Source organism: Chlorocebus sabaeus, chromosome 6 (assembly GCF_047675955.1).
Source record: "Chlorocebus sabaeus isolate Y175 chromosome 6, mChlSab1.0.hap1, whole genome shotgun sequence".
In the NCBI taxonomy this organism is placed as follows: Eukaryota; Metazoa; Chordata; class Mammalia; order Primates; family Cercopithecidae; genus Chlorocebus; species Chlorocebus sabaeus.
This window is the reverse complement of record NC_132909.1, coordinates 49,513,486-49,537,006: the sequence shown is the minus strand read 5'-3', so window position 1 is coordinate 49,537,006 and position 23,521 is coordinate 49,513,486. Positions and strand designations below refer to the sequence as shown.

Below are 23,521 nucleotides of genomic sequence, written 5' to 3'. Positions count from 1 at the left end.
CATTTCTCAAGGGTGTTTCCTATATCACGCTTTTAAGAGGTGTTTTGAACTAACCGTCAAAGTCCTTCACACTTATTTATCACCAAAATTTCTCCTTATTTATAGGACACTAAGGAGATCCTAGTGTCTGAGGGGAACTCTAAGGTTCCTAGGACAAAAATATCAGCAAAGGAAGTCTGTTTGTAACATCTGATACATTCCAAGACCCACCAGAAGTAACTCTGGGAGGACTGAAGGGTTTCTGAGAGCTTGTTCCTCAGTTACCATGGAAACATGATAGCAAGTGATGCACAAGACTTGAAAGAATTACTTATCCTTAGCATTGTTGGATCTGGAAGAACTTTCAGGACCATCAAATCCAGTTTCCACCACATAGTTGTGGAGTCTGAGACCCAGAGAAACAACTACACCCCATTGATCCCAAGACGTACATTTTTGTTCACATTTTGACATCTCTGAAATTAACATATATCTTTATTTATTTATTTATTTTTGAGATGGTGTCTAGCTCTGTTGCCCAGGCTGGAGTGCAGTGGCGCGATCTCAGCTCACTGCAACCTCTGCCTCTTGGGTTCAAGCGATTCTCCTGCCTCAGCCTTCCAAGTAGCTGGGATTACAGGTACCTGCCATCATGCCCAGCTAATGTGTGACCCTGGGAGATCTACTTAACCTCTCTGTGTCTCAGTTTTCTCAAATGGAAAGTGGGAATGAGTAAAGGACCTTTATAGACACTGAGGGCCCAGGCAGGAAGTCTCAGTCCCTTGTTCCTGAACCAGGACAGACTGTACAAGATCATTAGTGGAGAGAATATAGGAGATTAAAAATAGAGTATTAGAGGAAGTTAAAACAAGAAGTAGAGTCCTCATTTATAAGAGACTCCAGAGGGACTAAAAACAATTACCAAGTTTGAAACTCGGTCAGGGCCCTGGGAAGGAGAACTGGTTCCTGAGGGGTGCCCTGGGGGGTCAGCCAACATGACTGGGAACAAGGAGGGTTATAAGAAGACAATGGCCTGGACTAGGCTCATGGGCCTTTCTAGGTCAAAGACTAGACTGTCTCTTCTTGCTGTCCTAAGTCAATTCTGAACCAGGTCAGAAGGGCAGTGAATAAATTAGAAAGCCAGTAGGCAAAAGACGTTTTGGGAAGTCCTTACTTGGGACCTGCAAGCCAAAGCCAGAGCATCCACCTGCCCCCCTCACTGCCCAATCACTACTCTTTTAATTTAATTTAATTTAATTTTATTTTTTGAGACACAGTCTCTCTTTGCTGCTCAGGCTAGAGTACAGTGGCATGATCTTGGCTCATTGCAACCTCCACCTCCTGGGTTCAACCAATTCTAATGTCTCAGCCTCCTGAGTAGCTGGGATTACAGGTGTGCACCATCATGTCTGGCTAATTTTTGTATTTTTTGTAAAGACAGGGCTTCACCATATTGGCCAGGCTGGTCTTGAACTCCTGGCCTCAAGTGATCCACCCACCTCAGCCTCCCAAAATGCTGGAATTATAGGTGTGAGCCACCGTGCCTAGCCCCAGTCACTGCTCTTGTTGATTCCTCAGAGCTCTTTACTTTTTAAATCCTGCTCAGACATCTCCCCATCTTTTGCTGCTTTTCCTCACCCTCACTTGGCCCTCAATTTTGATACTATCTCATGCTAACTCAAATAGAATCTGGGAATAGGCCCAGAGGGCAAATCCTTGGTGGTCCTTGTACCCTGAGGGAGCAAGATGCTCTCACAGATACTGGAGGGGATGTTCTATAAATGAATAAGAAAGCCGAAAAGGGCAGGGGAGGAAGTATTAGGTTGGTGCAAAAGTAATTGTGGTTAAAAAAAAAAAAAAAAGGCAAAAACTGCAATTAATTTTGCACCAACCTAACAGGAAAGAAGCAGAAGGTTTGAAAGAAGAGAGAAGCAGTCAGAAATAAGCAGAGAAAATGAGGGCAACATATAAGCCACTCCTTATTTCTAAGGCATCCTCTATCTCTTAACCATAAGTTATGAACATTTCCAGATATGTACATAAAAATTATTAATACATGTTTCTGTTTCTGTCTGTCTTATGAGCTCTGTCTTTCTCTGTCTCTCTTCCAACATCCCCTTCACCAGCACCCCTCTGTCTCTCTCTCTTAGAAAGGAGCATCTGTTGGCCTGAATTCCAGCTTCTAGCTCTCAGGCCTAAGGGAGATGGGTTCCATTGTCATAGCAACAGCAACATTGGCCCCAGTGACAGTTATAGAAATGGCTAAAGGAAAGGGCAGATTCAAGGAGGACCAAAGAAGACACACATACTACCAGAAAAAGAGAAGTGGAAAAAGGGTGTGAGGGAGGGATCACAGAGTTGGCAGGGGTGGGGCTGGGCGATACTCACAAAGGAAGTCGGAGAGCCACTCGGGCTGGTTGTAGTGTACAATAGCAACACACAGCGTGTTGAGAGCTACCAAACTGAGTACAGTCCAGTAGAAGGCCTGAGTTTTGACCATGCGGCGGATGTAGAAACGCATCCTCCTCTCTTTTTTGTGAAAAAAGGTCGAGTTCTCCAGCTTGGCACTTTTAATGCTGGCTCGGGCGAAGGGAGAACCTGCCAGGGAAAAGATGGAGAATATCAGGCTTAGGCTGTTCCTGTGGAAGAAATTAACCAGTGTGCAGCCCAAGCACAGATCTTAGCCAGGGGATCCATTAGTCTCTCCAGCAAGCCCTCTGGCCTGAGGTAACCATCATGACCCATGGGCTTAGTTTTGTATAGATGGAGCTTATGAGAAGACAATGTCCCTGAAAATAACAGAATCAGAAATAACCAATGAGTAAGCAGGATGTTGATGGGGAGGCTGATAGCTCTCTGTTGCAGGAGCCAATTTTCCATGACTCCCACTCCCAGGCACATCTGATACCTCTGGGAGTCACACCACAGGGCAGGATAAAGCAGGGCCTCCATTCCCTGATGCAGGGGCAGGCAACAGAGCTGCACGGAGCATGTGTGCAAGGCCTCCAGAAAGAGATGTGGATAAGACTCTAGTTTTCCATGGACATTTCACTTTAGAAGTGATCACTGAGGAACGAGCTGGGTGTGTCCTCTGCCTGCATATAGTTTTGCTCTTATGCATTTACTGAGTACCTATTTTGTGCCAGCCTCTGTTTCAGGGGCTCAGGATACATTAGGCAACAGAGCCTGGACTTCCTGGGTCTGACCTTCCAAGGGGAGGAGACAGACAGTGGACATAATAAGTAAATTAATGGTGGGATGGAAAATGAAAAGTGCTATGGAAAAAAAAAAAGTTGGGATGGGTGCAGTGGCACATGCCTGTAATCCCAGTATTTTGGGAAGCTGGAGTGGGAGGACTGTTTGAGGCCAGGAGTTTGACACCAGCCTGGGCAACATAGCAAGACATATTTTTTAAATAACAATTGTTCTTTTAAAGAGAAAAAGTAAAGCATCACAGAGGGACTGGGAGCCCTAGGAGAGTCCACGGGGTAGGCTACAGCATTAAATTGCAAGGTCAAGGTGAGTGTGTTGACTTGTCACTTCAGTATCTTAGGTAGAGGAAACAGCAAATTTAAGGTCCTGAAGCGTGAATGTGTCTGCCCAACAGTTTTGGGGAACAGCACAAGGAAGTCAGTGTGGATGGAGTGGAGTGGTTGAGGGGAAAAGAGAAGGAGGTGAAAGCAGGAAGGTGATAGGCAGATCATGCAGGGCCTGGTGGACCACAAGGAGGACTTTGGCTTTTACCTTGAGTGAGGTGGGAGCCATGGAGGGTTCTGAGTACAGGAGGGATGGAACCTGACTTGGGTGTTCACAGGCACCCTCTGGCTGCCGTGGGGGACAGTAGACAGTGAGAGGTGAGGACAGGAGCTGGGAGACCAGGCTGGAGGTGACTGACCCATCCAGGCAAGTGATGATGATGATGGAAGGGAGCTGGAGTTGGGTGGTAGTCAAGTGGGGAGAATTTGGGATGAATCATTTAAGACAGATTCAACATTTGCTGATGGAATGGTGTGGGTATAAGAGAGAGGGATGAGCCAAGGTTTTTGGTGAACCCCTTGAGGGATGGAGCTCTCATTCACTGAATGGGCACAGGTTTAGGGGAAGGTCAGAGCTCAGTTTTGGACAGATTGAATTTACCTTCTAAAATACCTCTATCTTTTTTTTTTTTTTTTTTTTTGAGACAGGATCTTGCTTTGTTGCTCAGGCTGGAATGCAGTGGCTTGATCATAGCTCACTGCAGCCTTGAACTCCTGGGTTTAAGCGATCCTTCCACCTCAGCCTCCTGAGTAGCTCCAACTATAGGCACGTACCACCATGCCCACTTAATTAAAACAATCTTGTTTTTGGTAGCAATGAGGTCTCCCTATGTTGCCCAGGCTGGTCTTGAACTCCTGGGTTAAAGCGATCCTCCCGCCTCAGCCTCCCTAAGCATTGGGATTACAGCATGAACCGCCATGCCCAGCCTTAAGATACCTTTTCTTATAAACCCTCAGTTGCATTCATTTTTAAGTGGTTCTTCATTGGTTCATTCATTCATTAGTACATTCATTCTTTCATCTATCCATTTGTTTATTTATTCATTCATTCTTTCACCATTCTTAAATTCATTAGCACATTCATCATTCATCCATTCCTTTGTGTACATCATTCATTTGCTCATCCATTCATCCATCCATTCATTATTCATTTGCTCATTTGTTTCTCCATTCATTCCTCCATTTATCCATTCACCCATTCATCCATCCAGCACGCTTATCAAAACCACCCCACTTGCCAGACACAGGACACAGCAAACACTTCCGAGGAGGCCATTCCTATCAGCAAAATTCTCAACGGAGATTTTGAGTTGGCACCCTAGGGGCCATACCGACTCATACTGGGTTTGTGAAAGCTGAAATTATTGGTCCACATTTAAAAACTGGGAGATTTTCCATGAAAATATGGATTTCAGCTTCCCCTGAATGAAAATAACAGCTGACGTTTACGGAACATTTAGCAGGCACCAGGCACTGCAGGGAACATGTTTTACATGACAAGCTACTTGCTCCTCCTCAGAGTCCTAGGAAGTAGGGACCAGTGTTATCCCCATTTTACAGCCAAGGAAACAGGCTGAGAAGGGTCTAGTAACTGGTCAAGATGTGTCAAGATAGTTCAGAGGGTGTGCTCTGGGCCACCACATTGCACACCTGGGGCATGTGGCCATGAGGCAGGGGCACATTCCACTAGGCCAGGCCCGGTGGCTGTGACCTCCTTACAGGGACGCCTCTCCTTTCTGCAAAGACCATTCCCCTCATGGTCATCACCTTCTCGAGCCCAGGGGCAGCTCCTCATGACCCTGCCCAGCATTTCTGGCCCTAGTCCCTGAAACTCTCAAAGATGTGTCCAGATCTGCAGGTCTCCAAAGGGCTTGGCCAAAAGAAATAAGACCCTTGGGACCTTGGGGGTCAGAGGGGATGTTCCACAGATCGAGAGAGAGAGAGAGACAGAGAGGAAGAGAGGGAGAGAGAGAGAGAGAGACCAACCACAACAGGCAGAAGGTCCCCAGCCCCCACTCCTGCTGGAGCCACACTGAAAACCTGGCTTAATCACCAACCAGCAGATGACCTTGGGCAAGCCACCTTGGTAAAACGGAGACAACCACAGTTCCTACCTCAAAGGGCCATCCAAAGGCATAAATGAATTAATACATCTTAGCATGATGCCTGGTACCTTATGATTATTGGATATAAATCTTCTAGTATAACCTCAAGAGCTGAAATAATGACTAGGTTAATGTGCCAGCCATTGAGAAAGTCCTTCCTGATCACTCAGCCTGGAGACACATCTCCACAACAGGTGTACCCTTCACTGGGAAGGGAGAAGAAAATGAATATTAATTGAACACCTACTAAGTGCTGGACCCCATGCTAGGTACTGTCACTTCTACAGTTGAATTTCATGCTCACTTTGACCCATGTTTCCTTTTTCTATACATTCCTGTCTCTCATTTTTCTCTATGGTCTGGAATTATAATTGCAGATAGTTTCTGGATTTTTAAAAATCATTTTCAAGAGATATTTTATTCAACCCAATACATCCAAAATATTACCATTGCAACATGGAATCAATACTAAGATGGATTCAAAAGATATTTTAGGCCGGGCGCGGTGGGTCAAGCCTGTAATCCCAGCACTTTGGGGGGCCGAGACGGGCGGATCACGAGGTCAGGAGATCAGGACCATCCTGGCTAACCCGGTGAAACCCCGTCTCTACTAAAAAATACAAAAAACTAGCCGGGCGAGGTGGCGGGCGCCTGTAGTCCCAGCTACTTGGGAGGCTGAGGCAGGAGAATGGCGTAAACTCGGGAGGCGGAGCTTGCAGTGAGCTGAGATCCGGCCACTGCCCTCCAGGCTGGGCGACAGAGCGAGACTCCATCTCAAAAAAAAAAAAAAAAAAAGATATTTTATACTCTTTCTTTTTGTACTAAGTCTGATGTGTTACTATGAAGTATATCTTAGTTCACGGTCAGCCACATTCAAGGGATCAAGAGCCAGTATAACTGGTACCAGTCCGAAATGTTCTTTTCCTTTTTTTTTTTTTTTTTGAGAGTCTCATTCTGTCGCCCAGGCTGGAGTGCAGTGGCATGATCTTGGCTCACTGCAACCTCCGCCTCCCAAGTTCAAGTGATTCTCCTGCCTCAGCCTCCCAAGTGGCTGGAACTATAGGTGCCCACCACCACACCTGGCTAATTTTTGTATTTTTAGTAAAGATGGTGTATTGCCATGTTGGCCAGGCTGGTCTCGAATCCCTAACCTCAAGTGATCTGCCCACTGCAGCCTCCCAAAGTGCTGGGATTACAGGCATGAGCTACTGGACGTCTGGGCCAGTCTGCGATGTTTTATGGTGAGGGAAGGGGTATGTCACCGCCAAGTATTCATCTGGTGATTTCTGGCAATTTGTATACCCTTAAAATTATATGTAAATTGTAATACAGCCATATTTGGCTTCATAAGGAAAACGTGTTCTGAGAAATGCAGTGTTACGCAATTTTGTCCTTGTGTGACCATCCTAAAGTGAATTTACACAAACCTAGATGTTGTAGCCTACTCCACACCCAGGCTATGTGGTTTTTTTTTTTTTTTTTTTTGAGACGGAGTCTCGCTCTGTCGCCCAGGCTGGAGTGCAGTGGCCGGATCTCAGCTCACTGCAAGCTCCGCCTCCCGGGTTCACGCCATTCTCCTGCCTCAGCCTCCCGTGTGGCTGGGACTATAGGCGCCCGCCACCGCGCCCGGCTAATTTTTGTATTTTTTAGTAGAGACGGGGTTTCACCATGTTAGTCAGGATGGTCTCGATCTCCTGACCTCGTGATCCGCCCATCTCGGCCTCCCAAAGTGCTGGGATTACAGGCATGAGCCACCGCGCCTGGCCTGGGCTATGTGGTTTGCAGCTCCTCGGCTACAAACATGCCCGGCATGTTACTGTACTTAATACTATAGGCAACTATAACATCATAGTATTTGTGTGTCTGAACATATCTAAACATAGAAAAGGTACAGTAAAAACAGTATAAAAGAGAAAAGATGTTCAGCTGCATAGGGTACTTAGCATGAATGGAGCTTGCAGGACTGGAAGTTACTCTTGGTGAGGGAATGAGTGAGTGGTGAGTGAATGTGAAGGCCTAGGACATTATTGTACGCTCCTGTATATATTATAAACACTGTATACTCAGGCTACCTGACATTTACAAAAAAATAAAGTAATTAGGGCCAGGCATGGTGGCTCATGCCTGTAATCCCAGCACTTTGGGAGGCTGATGAGGGCAGATCATGAGGTCAGGAGTTCGAGACCAGCCTGGCCAACATGGTGAAACCCCGTCTCTACTAAAAACACAAAAATTAGCCAGGTGTGGTGGCGCACACCTGTAATCCCAGCTACTCGGGAGGCTGAGGCATGAGAATCGCTTGAACCCGGGGGGCAGAGGTTGCAGTGAGCCGAGATCATGCCACTGCACTCCTGCCTGGGCCACAGAGCAAGACTCTGTCTTGGAAAAAAAAAAGTAACCGTGCTCATGCTACAACATTATGACAGCTATGATGTCACTAAGTTATAGGAATTTTCAGCTCCATCATATTATCTTATGGGTTCACAATCATATATATTCTCTGTCATTGACCAAAATGACATTATGCAGCATATGACTGTAGCTGCTGCCCACATTGTAGGTTGAACTGTGTCCACCAAAATGGTTTGTTGAAGCCCTAACCCCTGGTACCAGCAAAAGTGGCCTTATTTGAAAATAGGGTCTTTGCAGGTGGTAATCAAGATGAGGTCAAACTTAATTAGAGTGGGTCGTAAATCCAACAACTGGTGTCTTTAGAAGAAGAGAAGCAGGCTGGGCACTGCGGTTCATGCCTGTAATCCCAGCACTTTGGGAGGCCAAGGCAGGCGGATCACTTGAGGTCAGGAGTTCAAGATCAGTCTGGCCAACCTGGCAAAACCCCATCTCTACTAAAAATACAAAAATTAGCTGGGCGTGGTGGTGCACACCCGTAATCCCAGCTACTCAGGAGGCTGAGGTGGGAGGACTGCATGAGCCTGGGAGGTTGAGGTTGCAGTGAGCTGTGATCTTGCCACTGCACTCCAGCCTGGGTGATGGAGTGAGACTTGTCTCAGAAAAAAAAAAAAAAAAAAAAAAAAAAAGGAAAATAAATGGCATAGAGACACACAGAAAGAAGACCATATGACAACAGAGGCAGAGACTGGAATTACGCATCTATGAACTGAGAAACACCAAGGATTGCTGGCAGCACCAGAAACTAAGAAAATGGCAGGGAACAGATTCTCCCCTAAAACCTTCTGAGGGAACATGGTGGCTCTGCTGACACCTTGATTTCAGTTTGGACTTCTGGCCTCAGAACTGTGAGAGAAGAAATTTCTGTTGTTTTAAGCCACTGGGTTTGTGACACTTTGTAATGGCAACTCTGGGAACTCGATACCACTCATATAGAGGCTGTATTATTAAAATGACGTAAATGGATCCCCTTTTCCCCACATCCTCGCCAGCACTTGTTAGGATTTGTCTTTTTTTTTGTTTTTTGAGATGGAGTCTCACTCTGTCACCCAGGCTATAGTGCAGTGGCATGACCTCTGCTAACTGCAACCTCCGCCTCCTGGTTTAAGCAATTCTCCTGTCTCAGCCTCCTGAGTAGCTGGGACTACAGGTGTGCACTACTGCACCTGGCTAATTTTTGTATTTTTAGTAGAGACGGGGTTTCACCATGTTGGTCAGCCTGCTTCTCCTCTTATAAAGACAGCAGTCGTTGGATTTAGGACCCACCCTAATTAAGTTTGACCTCATCTTAACTTGATTACCACCTGCAAAGATCCTATTTTCATGTAAGGCCACATTCGCAGGTATCAGGGGTGAGGACTTCAACAAACCTCATTTGTCTTTTTGATGATAGCTACTCTAGGCTGGGCATGGTGTCTCACACCTGTAATCCTGGCACTTTGGGAGGCCAAGGAGGGCAGATCATTTGAGATCAGGAGTTCAAGACCAGCCTGACCAACATAGTGAAACCCCATCTCTACTAAAATACAAAAGTTAGCTGGGCATGGTGGTGTGTGCCTGTAATTTCAGCTACTCAGGAGGTTGAGGCAGGAGAATCCCTTGAACCCTGGAGGGACAGGTTGCAGTGAGCTGAGATTACGCCACTGCACTCCAGCTTGGGTGACAGAGTGAGACTCCCTCTCAACAAAGAAACAAACAAGCAAACAAACAAACAAACAAACAAAAATAAAAGATATAGCTACTCTAACAGGTGTGAGGTGATAGCTGATGGTGATTTTGATTTGCATTTCTCTGATGATGAGTGATGTTCAGCATTTTATTCATATACCTGTTGGCCACTTGTATCTTTTGGGATACGTATGTTCAGATCCTTTGCACATTTTTATTTTTTATTTCGAGACAGGGTTTCATTCTGTCGCTCAGGGTAAAGTGCAGTGATGCAATGTCAGCTCACTGCAACCTCCTCCTCCCGGGCTCAAGGGATCCTCACATCTTAGCCTCCTGAGTAGCTGTCTTCGCTCATTTTTTAATTGGGTTATTTGTTTTCTTGCTGTTGAGTTGTTTGAGTTCCTTATGTATTTTGGATATTAGCTCCTTATCACAAGTATTGTTTGCAAACATTTTCTCACATTCCTTAGGTGGTCTCTTCCCTCTGCTGAATGTTTCCTTTGCTGTGCATAAACTTTTTAGTTTGATACGATCCCATTTGTCCATTTTTGCTTCTGTTGCCCGTGCTTTTGAGGTCCTGTCCAAAAAATCATTCCCGAGACCAATGCCATGGAGCTTTCTCCCTATGTTTTCCCAGAGCATCTTTACCATTTCAGGTGTGACATTTAAGTCTTTTCAGAACATCTGCACTCCCACGTTCGCTTCGGCATTATTCACAATAGCCAAAATACGGAAGCAAACTAAGTGTCCCGCAATGGATGAATGGATAAAGAAAATGTGGTATATAGACAAACAGAATATTATACAGCCCTAAAAAGAAGGAAATCCCGTAATGTGTGACAATATGGATAGAAATGGAGGAGTAAAATAAGCTGGTACAGAAAGACACTTATGGTATGATCTCATATGTGGGAGCTTAAGACTAAAAAAAATCGATCTCATAGAAAGAGCAGGAAGGTGGTTCCTGGAGGCTGCAGGGGAGGAGGAGGGATTGAGAAAGAGAAGATGTCGATCAAAGGGTGTAAGTTAGACTGGAGGAGTAAGTTTTAGTGACCTATTACATTGCATTGCATTGCATTTAGTGATGCATTAATACATTACTGTGTATTTATATTGCATTATTAATGTGTTGTGTATTTCAAAATTGCTAAGAGATTTTTAATGCCTTCCCTACACACAAAAAAATGGTGAGATGGTGAGGTGATAGATGTGTTAACTAGCATGATTGAATCATTCTATGATATATACATAGATAAAAACATCACATTGTACCGCATAAACATATACAATTACCATTTGTCAGTTGCAAATAAATTAATTTAAAAATCATGCCTGTAATTCCAGCACTTTGGGAAGCCAGGGCAGGAGGATCACTTGAGACCAGGAGTTTGAGACCAGCCTGGGCAACATAGCCAGACCCCATCTCAACAACAACAACAACAACAAATTAGCTGGGTATGGTGGCACTTGTAGTCCCAGCTACTTGGAAGGCTAAGCTGGCAGGATTGCTTGAGCCCAGGAGCTTCATGCTGCAGAGAGCTATGATCATACCACTGCACTCCAGCCTGAGTGACAGAGCAAGAACCTACCTCTAAAAACAAATTTAAAAAATCATCTAAATGGGATCTGGTTTTCCTAAAAAAGCAGAGTTACAATGGCAGCTTCTATTCATAATGGCTCAACTTTTTTGGTTTTGTTTTCATATGCTCCACATTTTACTTATTTATAATTGTTTTTTTCCTCCTTTTCGTCTTCCTCTTCTTCCTTCTTTCTTCTTCTTCTTTTTTTGTTTTTAAATAGAGGCCAGGTACATTGGCTCACACCTGCAATCCTAACACTTTGGGAGGCCAGGGCGAGAAGCTTGTTTGAAGCCAGGGGTTTGAGACCAGCCTGGGCAACGTAGCGAGACCCTGTCTCTATCAAGTATTAGCTGGGCATTGTGGCATGCGCCTGTAGCCTCAAATGATCCTCTCACCTTGGCCTTCCAAAACATTGGGATGACAGGTGTGAACGACCACACCTGGCCTGTATTGTTGCATTCTTTACAGAGATAAATAAAGGCTCACTCTATTACCTAGGCTGGAGTGCAGATCTTGGCTCACCGCAACCTCCATTTCCCAGGTTAAGTGATGCCTCTGCCTCCCGAGTAGCTGGTGCCCACCTCCATGCCCAGCCGATTTTTATATATTTATTAGAGACAAAGTTTCACCATTTTGGCCAGGCTGCTCTTGAACTCCCAGCCTCAAGTCATCTGCCTGTCCTGGTATTCCGAAATGCTGGGATTACAGGTGTGAGCCACCACGCCCAGCTATACTGTTATTTTTCCTTTTAAAATTATTATTCATTTATTATTATTCATAAAATTTGCCAGATACAGGCTGTATCTATTTATAGTGCACAACATGATATTTTGGCCATATGTATACACCATGGAATGGCTCAGTTGAGCTCGTTAACGTATGCATTACCACATATGCTTATCACTTTTCTCATGGTGAGAACGCCTAAAATCTACTCTCTAAGCAATTTTCAAGTATACAATACATTGTTATTAATACAGTCACCATGCTGTACAATAGATCCCTTGCATGTATTCCTCCAGTCTAAATGAAATTTGATATCCTGCCAGGCGCAGTGGCTCACACCTGTAATCCCAGCACTTTTGGAGGCTGAGGTGGGCAGATCACTTGAGGTCAGGAGTTTGAGATCAGCCTGGCCAACATGGTGAAACCCCATCTCTACTAAAAATACAAAAATTGGCCAGGCCTGGTGGTGTGCACCCTGTAGTCCCAGCTATTTGGGAGGCTGAGGTGGGAGAATCACTTGAACCTGGAAGGCAGAGGTCACAGTGAGCCGAGATCGCGCCACTGCACTCCCACATGGACGATAGAGTAAGACTCCATCTCAAAAAAAAAGAAAAAAAAAAAAAAAAAGAAAAAAATTGATACCCTTTCAGCAACATGGCTCAACTTTCCATGTAAATGATTCAAGTTCCTTATTTCAGCAGTAAGTTCATCAATTAGAAATGAACTTGCTAGGCTGGGCGCGGTGGCTCACGCCTGTAATCCCAGCACTTTGGGAGGCTGAGGCAGGTGGATCACGAGGTCAGGAGATCGAGACCATCCTGGCTAACACGGTGAAACTCCGTCTCTACTAAAAATACAAAAAATTAGCCAGGCGTGGTGGCGGGCGCCTGTAGTCGCAGCTACACGGGAGGCTGAGGCAGGAGAATGGCGTGAACCTGGGAGGTGGAGCTTGCAGTGAGCCAAGATTGTGCCACTGCACTCCAGTCTGGGAGACACAGTGAGACTCCGTCTCAAAAAAAAAAAAAAAAAAAGAAATGAACCTGCTTTATAGTGCGTTTATCCACTGATTCAACAACACAGTAGAATCACCAATTATATAAGACTCCGTGTGGGTCAGGTGTGGTGGCTCATGCCTGTTATCCCACTGCTTTGCGAGGTAGAGGTGGGAGGATCGTTTGAGGCCAGGAGTTTGAGACCAGCCTAGGCAACATATCGAGAGCCCATCTCTATTAAAAAATATAAAAAACTTAGCTGAGTGTAGCAGTCTACACCTGTCGTCCCAGCTACTAGGGAAGCTGAGGTGGGAGGATCACTTGAGTCCAAGGGTTTGAGGCTGCAGTGAGGTATGACTGCACCGCTGCACTCCAGCCTGGGCAACAGGGCAAGACACTGTCTCAAAAAAAAAAAATAGGACTGTGCGTATTGTGGTGCAATGTGAATGTGAACGCAAACACCACAAAGCTCTCACCTTACTTTGAAATATGCATTACTGTATTATTACATTCTTTTTTTTTTTTTTTTTTTTTTTGGAGATGAGGTCTCTGTCGTGTAGGCTAGAGTACAGGGGCTGCCGCGGCTCACTGCAGCTTTAACCTTCTGGGCTCAGGTGATCCTCCCACCTCAGCCTCACGAGTAGCTGGGACTACAGGCATGTGCCACAATGCCCAGCTAATATTTGATAGAGACAGGGTCTCACTATGTTGCCCAGGCTGGTCTGAAACTCCTGGCCTCAAACGATCCTCCCACCTCAGCCTCCCAAAATGTTGGGATCACAGGCGTGAGCCACCACACCCTGCCTGTATTATTGCATTCTTTACATAAAAAAATAAAGGTAAATGTGATTCCTTGCCAGAATCCTGGAATTCCAGAGATCTCTTTTGGAGTGGTCTAGAAAACCACTGGCTAGATTGCGGGCTCCTTTGTTTGTCTTTTTGAGCAATCAGGCTGATGAGGTGGGTTTTGGTGGATTTGCCTGTAGCAAACGTGGCTATGAAATAAGAAGCCACTGGCCTGGGTTTTGGGTCTGTTTAGAAAGCTGCAATGTCACCTGCCTTGTTAACGGAGGTAGAGGCTGCAGTGGCAGTGAGCTGAGATGGTACCATTGCCCTCCAGCCTGGGTGCTACAGCAAGACTCCATCTCAAAAAAAAAAAAAAAAAAATATACACACACACACACACACACACACACACACGCAGATTTTTTTTTTTTTTTTTTTTTTTTGATGGAGTTTCACTCTTGTTACCCAGGCTGGAGGGCAATGGCATCATCTCAGCTCACTGCAGCCTCCGCCTCCCAGTTTCAAGCGATTCTCATGCCTCAGCCTCCCGAGTAGCTGGGACTACAGGCACACGCCACCGCACCCACTTAATTTTTGAATTTTTAGTACAGACAGGGTTTCACCATGTTGGCCAGGCTGGTCTCCTACTCCTGACCTTAAGCAATCCACCTGCTCGGCCTCCCAAAGTGCTGGGATTACAGGCGTGAGCCACCACGCCCGGCCAACAAAGCAGATTTTTAAGAATTAATGTTACTGATTTTTTTTAGAGACAGGTCCTCACTCTGTTGCCCAGGCTGCAGTGAAGTGGCACAATCATAGCTCACTGCAACCTTGAATTCCTGGGTTCAAGAAATTCTCCTGTCTTAGCTTCCCAGTAGGTGGGACTATAGGCGTGTGCCATAATGCCTGGCTAAGTTTTTAAACATTTTGTTTTTCAGAGATGGAGTCTTGTTATGTTGCCCAGGCTGGTCTTGAACTCCTGGCCTCAAGAGATCCTTCTGCACTGGTCTCCCAAAGCAGTGGGATTACAGACGTGAGCCACTGTGCCTGGCCATAAAACAGATTTTAAAACAATGGAAGTAACCTAACACGTGAGACAGACATAATTGATCAAATACACAAGGCACCGACTGAGCGCTCCAGTTCTTGACATTTGCTTACAGGAGATTAAACAGATGCACACACAAGTGGAAGTAGAACGAGTTCTCCATTACAAGAAAAAGCGTGTTTTGGCTGGAAATTAAAAATGCAAATGAAAACAAGCTTTAAGGTTTCATTACAAACCCACTTAACTGGGAGAGGAAATTAAATTGGTAATATTCGATGGCCTGGGTGGGGAATCCACGAACATATGCATACTTGGCAGGGTTTATAAATGGGCTCCATGTTTTTGAAACTCAGAATGGCTCTTTGAATAATGAGTTGAAAAGCTGTTAATATCTTTGATCCTATAATTATCTCCAAGGAAATACGCCCAAAGGGTGGGGGGGAGTCATTGTACGTAAATGTGCACAGCAGTGCTCTTCGTAAGAGAAATGACTGGAAACAACTCAAACACCCTGTAAAAGAACTATGGCTAAACAAACCATAGTGTATCCAAGTGTATCCACCCTATGAGATATGTGATCGCAATGGAAATTATGCCTAAACTCAGCAATAAGGTTATAAACTAGGGGTGAGCGAAACAAAGGGAATATGAAATAGACCAGAAACTATGGATCAGAAACGCATGGATGTGCTAACTTCTCTCCTTCCTCCACTTCGCTCCCTCCGTCTCTTCCTCCCTTCCTCTTTCTCTTGCCATCCTTTCTTCCTCTAAATTGCGGCCACACAGTTTTCTAAGCAGCCTAAATTCCTTATCTCCTCAATCTTATTCCAGTCTTATTTCCTCTGCCTGGATGCTTTTCCTTCCATTAAAAACAAACATCCATTAAAGACAACAACAATACATTCTCACTTTAGAAGGTCATGATCAACATAGTCACAGTCAATGAATCAACAGGACGGAGGAGTGAGAAGGGAAAGAATAAATGTTCCCTCTTTCCTCAAACTCTGGCTCTTGTGGTGGCAAAGGTCAGAGCCCTGCCTCTCACACTGTTCGTTCTGCTATTACCACCACGGTGATCTCCTACCCACGCTTCAGTTTCCAGCTTAAACATCACTTCCTCCGGGTAGCCTTCCCTGCCTGCTCTCCATCCTTCCAGAGCAAACTAAGCCCAGAGCCTCTCCCTGATGTGCCATTACCATTACAGGTTTATTTGTGTAATTCTCTGTTTAATTTCTATTTCCTGCACCGGACTGCGAGCTCCATGTAGGTAGGGATTTGGTTTGTGTCTTCTTTTTTTTTTTTTTGAGATAGGATCTTGCTTTGTTGCCCAGGCTGGAGGGCAGTGATGAGATCTCAGCTCACCGCAACCTCTGCTTCCCAGGTTCAAGTGATGCTCCCGCCTCAGCCTCCCGAGTGGCTGGGACTACAGGCTAAGTTTTTGTATTTTTAGTAGAGCCAGGGTTTCACCATGTTGGCCAGGCTGGTCTCGAACTCCCGACATCAGGTGATCTGCTCATCTCAGCTTCCCAAAGTGTTGGGATTACAGGCGTGAGCCACTGCGCGCTGGCCCATTTGTGTCTTTTTTTTTCTGTGCCCAGGCTGGAGTGCAGTAACACAATAATGGCTCATTGCAGCCTCCACTTCCCAGGCTCAAGTGATCCTCCCAGTTCAGACTCCCAAATGCCTGTGTCTTATTTGCAATCAGGCACCTCATATAAGCAGGTCCCCCATGAATACTTCCCGAGTGAGTCACAAACATTCACCAACATGACTGAGAGCTTGGTCGCTGCCAGGTGCCGGTTCGCCATGCTTTATGGGGATCATTTAGTAGAATTCCCACCAAACAATGAGAAGCTGGGCACAGATGTTATTCCCATAATGATGTAATCTGCCCCAGGACACACGCACAGGCGGGAAGGGGTGGAGCTGAGACCCAAATCCAGGCAGCACAGTTTGCAAGCCCTCTGCCCCCACCCCACTCCATCTCTTGGACGATAGGCGATGAACAACTGATAGGTGGCAGAGGAAGGGACTCACCCACAGAGGCTATATCAGCCAGCTGATCCTCAGCCTCTTCAGGGTTGAGCAAATCTGTCTTGCTTTTCTTTATGGTGGTTCTCCGCAGAGCTCCAACAATGGAAACATGGCAAGAGAAAAAGACGTTACCCTTTTTGCAACACAGACCATACGGACACAGTGTGTCCTTGGATTTAACTCTCACGGCAACTGTTCTCACAGGAACTAATAGTATACCCATTTTTCAGATGTCTAAACTGAGGTTCAAGGTGGCACTATCACTTTGCTTAAAGGCGTAAAGACAAGAATCTAGTCAGGTTCAGTCTGACTCCAGGTTTGGGCCCTCGGCCACTATTTTCCCTCTGGTTTATTTATTTATTTACTTATTTTTGAGACAGAATCTCGCTCTGTCACCCAGGCTGGAGTGCAGTGATGTGATCTTGGCTCACTGCAACCTCCGCGTCCCGAGTCCGAGCGATTCTCCTGCCTCAGCCTCCTGAGTAGCTGAGACTACAGGCGTGCACCACCATGCCCGGCTAATTTTTATATTATTAGTAGAGATGGGATTTTGCCATGTTGGCCAGGGCTGGTCAAACTCTTGACCTCAAGTGATTTGCCTGCCTTGGCCTCTGGAAGTGCTAGGATTACAGGCATGAGCTGCCACACTCAGCCTCTATTTTTAAATTCTAAGAAACCTAACTTTCTTATGAAAACAGTCCACCCCTTGACCAGTAGCATATTTGCTAGGCAGGCTGCAATTTTGGGATTCTACTCTAGTATTCAAGCTATATACCCCTAGGGGCTCCACAGCAGACAGTAAGTTCAGGTGTAGACTTCCAATAAAAAGATTTAGGCAACCCATGGGTCATCTCCCCTCCCCAGCTAAAACAGTAAAATTCATTTTATAACCTTCTGGGACAGAGTGCCAGTTCTTTTATTTCCCTCAAATCCCTGGGATTTTAAATCAAAAGTCATCACCCCGTCTAGCCAGTTTTCTTTCTTTTTTTTTGAGACACAGTCTCGCTATGTCACCCAGGCTGGAGTGCAGTGGTGTGATCTCGGCTCACTGCAACTTCCGTCTCCCAGGTTCAAGCAATTCTCGTGGCTTAACCTCCCGAGTAGCTGGGATTACAGGCGTGTGCCACGACACCTAGCTAATTTTTGTATTTTTAGTAGAGATGGGTTTCACCATGATGGCCAGGCTGGTCTTGAACTCCTGGCCTCAAGTGATCCACCCATCTTGGCCTCCCAAAGTGCTGAGATTACAGCTGTGAGCCACCACACCCAGCCCCCGTCTAACCAGCTTTCTAAAGTGTGAGAAGATAAATCTCGAGCAACAAGTTGCGTGTTTCAGGGAGTACTATTATTTTTCTTATTGCTGTTATTATTACATTGCAGGCATATCCTTCTGGCCTATCTCTAAATTCTTTTTTTTCTTTTGAAACAGGGTCTCACTCTATCACCCAGGCTGGAGTGGAGTGATGCCCACTGCAACCTTGACCTCTTAGGCTCAAATGATTCTCTTGCCTCAGCCTCCCGAGTAGCTGGGACCCTAGGTGCGTGCGTCACCACATCCGGCTACGTTTTTATTTTTTGTAGAGACGGAACCTCACTGTGTTGCTCAGGCTGGTCTTGAACTCCCAGGCTCAAGTGTTCCTCCTGTCTCGGCCTCCCAAAGTGTTGGGATTACAGGTGTGAGCCACGGACAGACCACATCCAGCCCTATCTCTAAATTCTAGGAAGCTTTACTTTCATGAAGCCCCAGGTTGGATACACAGTGACTCTTACAGTCTGTCCCCTGACTCCCAGCTATGCCGGGCAGGTTGGGTTTTTGGACCCGTTTTTAATGGTCCCTCCTTTCATATTCAGTTTTCCAGGGGACCATGAATTGACGTCTATACTCCCAGCACTTTGGGAGGCCGAGGTGGGCAGATCACTCGAGGCAAGGAGTTCGAGACCAGCCTGGCCAACATGGCGAAACCCCATCTCTACCAACAATATAAAAATTTGCCACGCGTGTGGCACACGCCTGTAATCTCAGTTACTCATGAGGCTGAGGCAGGAGAATTGTTTGAACCTGAGAGGCAGAGGTTGCAGTGACGTGAGATCATGCCACTGCACTCCAGCCTGGGTGACAGAGCGAGACTCTGTCTCAATTTAAAAAAGACAAAGAAAAAAAAAAGAAAGTCAGTCATGGTTCTGTCTGGTGAAGTTTCTGACATGGGAGACAGCAGCCCTTCACAGTAAACTGGATTTTTGGTGGGATTATTATTTATTTAGCAGGCAGAAACGTTCTGACCCTATCCTAGGTGTTACATTTGCCAAAATGAATATCATTCTGAGAAACAATCTCACGATCTAGGGTATTGTTTATATCACACCCATTTTGCAGGTGAGAAAAACCAAGGCACAAAGCAGAAAAAACCAGGTCCATGGTTAAAACAAAAACGTGGAGGCCAGAATAGAGAAACTCTGCATGGAAGTCCTAAAATTCCTCTAGGAGGAACGTCCACCCCCTGGAGGATCCTTAGAACCAGTCACCTGCTCTCCCCCGACTCCCCACCACAGCTTCTCCCTTCTCCCCTGGGACCCACCCCCGAGGTGGGTTCAGAGCGGTTACCATCAAAGGGATGCCTCTGCTCCCCGTCAGTTTCATCCTCGGCGAGGATCACCTCTTCTGAAGAGGAAGAGCACAGAGTTAAGATCCTGCATTTAGAGGATGAGTTCTCTCTCGGACCGGGAAGGAGAAAGTTCTGCCCGGCCACCCCCATTCTCCCCTGGCTGATGATGACAGCTCAACTGGCCAAAAAACATGCTGCTGGGTAGTTTGTGACCTCAAGCCCCACCTCCGCCACAGTGGCAAAAGCCAACATTCTCCCCACGTCACGCAAAATAAAAACCAATATCCACACCACAGCTTACAAGCCCCTGCTTGATCTGATCTCCATCACCTTCCTGTCTTCCTCTCGTCCGACTCTTCCCACCTCTCACTCCGTTTCACCTGCACTGGCTTCCTTGCCGTGTCTCAAATACGCTCCGAGCTCAGGGCCTTTGTACTTGTTGCCTCTGCCTGGAGTGCCCCTTCCCTTGATGTCCCCACAGCTTCCTTCTTCATGTCCTTCAGGTCTCTCTACTCAGAGGTACTTTCTTAGAGAAGCCTTCCCTGACCCCCTTGCCTCCGACTTCCTACTCTTTTTTATTCTCTGACACGGAGTCTTGCTCTGTCGCCCAGGCTGGAGTGCAGTGGTGTGATCTCGGCTCACTGTAACCTCTGCCTCCTGGGTTCAAGTGATTCTCCTGCCTCAGCCTCCCGAGTAGCTGGGATTACAGGCATGCGCCACCATGACCGGCTACTTTTTGAATTTTTAGCAGAGACTGGGTTTCACCATGTTGGCCAGGCTCGTCTCAGGAAATCTCTGACCTCAGGAAATCTCCCCGCCTGAGCCTCCCAAAGTGCTGGGATGTCAGGCGTGAGCCACTGCGCCCGGCCAACTTCCTACTCTGTTTTATCTTCCTAGTCTTTTATCTTCCTTCTCTGAATTTGGGAGTTCCCAATATGACATGTATTTGTTTTCTCTCTCTCACTAGAATATCTGAGCTCTGAGGGCAGGGATTTGGTGTGTATTGTTTACTCCCATATCCTCAGTGCTTAGATCAGTGCCTGGCACGCAGCAGGTACTCCCTAAATGTTTATTAAATTGCTGAACAAATAAATATGTGTCTACCGTGTATCAGGCGCTGCTCTCCCCAAGTGACTTAGCTGAGATTATTTTACTAAATACTCCAATAGTACTATGACGTAGGCACTATCATTGCCTCCATGTAACAGCTGAGGAAACGGAGGTACAGGGATGTGTAGTGCACAGGTAAAAAGTGGCACGGCCGGGATATAAACCAACGTCTGATTTCAGAATTCAAGTAATGTGATGTCAGACCCTGGCTTCATCCTAGACTTTTTCGTATCAGACCCCGGATTCTTGTTGATAAAATTTGGGACTACCAATTCAGGTTCTCTTTCTCCTCCCATCACGACCCTCCCAGCTTAGCCTTCTCCAAACTGCATGACTCTCTTTGTGCTCCGTGGCCTGGGATCTCCATCCCTGGGCCCCAGGATGAAAGGGCCTCACCTGCTTTTGAGATCCACTCCATGTACCCATTGAGCTCACGTTCAATCTGTTGTTGCCGCCTCAGCTTCAGAAAAGCCCGCCGGTTCTCCACCCGTTCCCTTTCTTTGGCAAACTCCCTGCAGAAGCATAGAAAAGCCAGAGTATGGCTGTTTTGAAAATGTTAGGAAACGTGTGTGTGTGTGTGTGTGTGTGTGTGTGTGTGTGTGTGTGTGAGTGTTTGGGGATTCAGAAGTCTCTGGAGGTTAGGAGTTTTCAACAGGAGGAGTCAGGTCTTCTGGGAAAAGACTGGGATATTATAGCGATGGGTGCTTCTGCCAGCTTCACATATTTCCCAACAACTGCGCCTAGGTAAAGAAAAAGGCCAGGCACAGTGGCTCATGTCTGTAATCCCAGCCCTTTGTGAGGCCGAGATGGGTGTATCATTTAAGGCCAGGAATTTGAGACCAGCCTGGACAACATAGTGGGCCCCATCTCTATGAAAAACAAAAAATTTAGCTGGGCATGGTGCATAACCTGTTGCCCTAGCTACTCAGGAGGCTGAGGCAGGAGGATTGCTTGTGCCTAGGAGTTCTAGGTTACAGTGAGCTATGATCGCCCCACTACACTCCAGTCTGGGTAATAAAGCTAGACACTGTCTCTAAGAAAAAAAACAATAAAAAAGAAAAAAAATGAAAGGATAAAACCATGCCATGCCAACCACCACTGGCTGCATACCTCATTCTCATTCTCTTCATACTCTTGGCTAATAATTATTTCAGCCCTCTTTTAAGTTAGACCAATAAGCCCTACAGCGGGTTGGCTTCTCTGCCATAGGTCCCACCTCTTCCTGTTTCCCTTCTTCCTTTTCCTGTTTGGAACATGAAGTGGCCATCTTGAGGGCATGCAGCAGCCATCTTAGGACCATGAGGTGTCCATGAGATTGGAAGCCTCCGGTAAAGATGTCAGAATGGAAAGCTGAAAGAATCTGGGGTTGCTGATGGTGCTATGGAACCACCATACAAGTGCCCAGACTTCTTATGGTAAGAAAAATGAAGCCCATTTATGATTCAGCCAAAAAAATCTTAGGGATAGAGAATAATATGGGTCAGGAAAATACACTGTTAGAGCATATGCTATGATTTTATATTTGGAAAATGGGGGAGAAGTAAACCCAAACTACTGTTTTTTTAAAAAAAAATGTAAAGAAAGTAAAGCCCATATGAATGAACTCCCTTACTGGGTACCCCTAGCAGTACACAACCTGTACATGGCTTGCTAATAACAGTCTGGTAACCCAAACAAGGGGAGAAGCCTTTTCTCTGTCTAGTGAATGAAAACAAAGCTTCAATGGCCTGTCCTTGGGAAGAAGTCGGCAAAGAGGAGTGAGTGGGATGGGGTGGGGAGTAGCAGAGACTTACCCTGACAGCACACCCAGCACAAGGTTCAGCATAAAAAAGGAGCCGATGATGATGAGGGGGATGAAGTACAACCAGTTCCAAGTGTTCCCTGAGGCATCGTTGCTCTGTAGGGTGTGAGGAGGGAAAGCAGGTGAGAGTTGACTGGGACTCAGATAGAACCTGACAGGTGAGGGATGGGGAAGCTCTTGTTCTCTTGTGGCTCTGTCTTAAATGTTCTTGGCTTGTGGAGTTCTGGGGCTGTGGCATCCCAGAGGGTGAAATGGAGAAACATTTTCTGGAGAAAACATCCAAAGGGAAAAGCTCTCTCTTAATTATGTTGTCCTCACATAACATAATTGACCTGGGAATGAGTAAGAAACACAGTAGGACTTCCCAGACCAGAGTCCAGGAGGAGAAGGAAAAAGAAAAGAAAACAAAACAAAGCACAAAACCTACTGAAATGGATTAATTAATCCCTGGTTCCTTCCCTTCTCCCAACACAGTCACAGATTCCCCTTAGAGGAGATGCATGACCACAGGGTCTGATGACCTGGTGAAATCACCAAGCCAGACAGATGGGCCATGAGCCTTTTCCTTAAGTGTCTCCCTGCTGCATTCCTTGCAGCCTTAATGTCAATCACAAAAAATTCTCAGAAGTTTCAGTTCAATTTTCAAGGGGAAAAAAGTCCACAAATAGAATACTGTCTGAAACAGAAAACAGAACACTATAGCAAGAAGGAAGTAATATGAGGGGAAGAAAATCAAGGAGAGGAGGTGTGTGTGTGTGTGTGTGTGTGTGTGTGTGTGTGTGTGTGTGTGACACAGACAGAGAGAAGGAGTGAGAGAAGAATGATAAAAACCAGCACTGAGAGAGAGAGAGAGAGAGAGAGAGAGACAGAGACAGAGACAGAGACAGAGACAGAGAAAAGAATGATAAAACCCAGCACTTACAGAGTATTTATGGTGTGCTGGCACTCTCCTAAGCACATTATGTATGTTAGCTCACTTAGTCATTTAATCCTCATGATGCCTCTATGTTATAATGTCCATGTTACCATTGAGGAAACTGAGGCTCAGAAAGACAAAATCATCAGCCCAAGGTCACAGAGCTATTCAGTAATAGACATGGGATTTGAACTAGCCAGCTGGGCCCCAGAGTCCATGGGCTTAACC

At 46.0% G+C, this 23,521-nt stretch overlaps 1 protein-coding gene across 10 annotated transcripts in view; it reads right to left on the bottom strand.

Annotated features, from left to right (window-relative positions):
- The window catches only part of CACNA1A (calcium voltage-gated channel subunit alpha1 A), a 429,355-nt gene that overhangs the window by 114,394 nt on the left and 291,440 nt on the right, over positions 1–23,521 (bottom strand). For 8 of the 10 annotated variants that reach the window (XM_073016887.1, XM_073016877.1, XM_073016878.1 and 5 more), the window contains 5 exons: positions 22,370–22,473; positions 20,973–21,088; positions 19,468–19,522; positions 16,867–16,961; positions 2,368–2,577 (listed from right to left, as the gene is read on the bottom strand). In XM_073016887.1, coding sequence (XP_072872988.1) covers positions 2,368–2,577; positions 16,867–16,961; positions 19,468–19,522; positions 20,973–21,088; positions 22,370–22,473 — 580 coding nt within the window. Of the gene's footprint in view, positions 1–2,367; positions 2,578–16,866; positions 16,962–19,465; positions 19,523–20,972; positions 21,089–22,369; positions 22,474–23,521 lie in introns of all 10 variants that reach the window. The other 2 variants (XM_073016883.1, XM_073016879.1) reach the window with 1 other exon arrangement.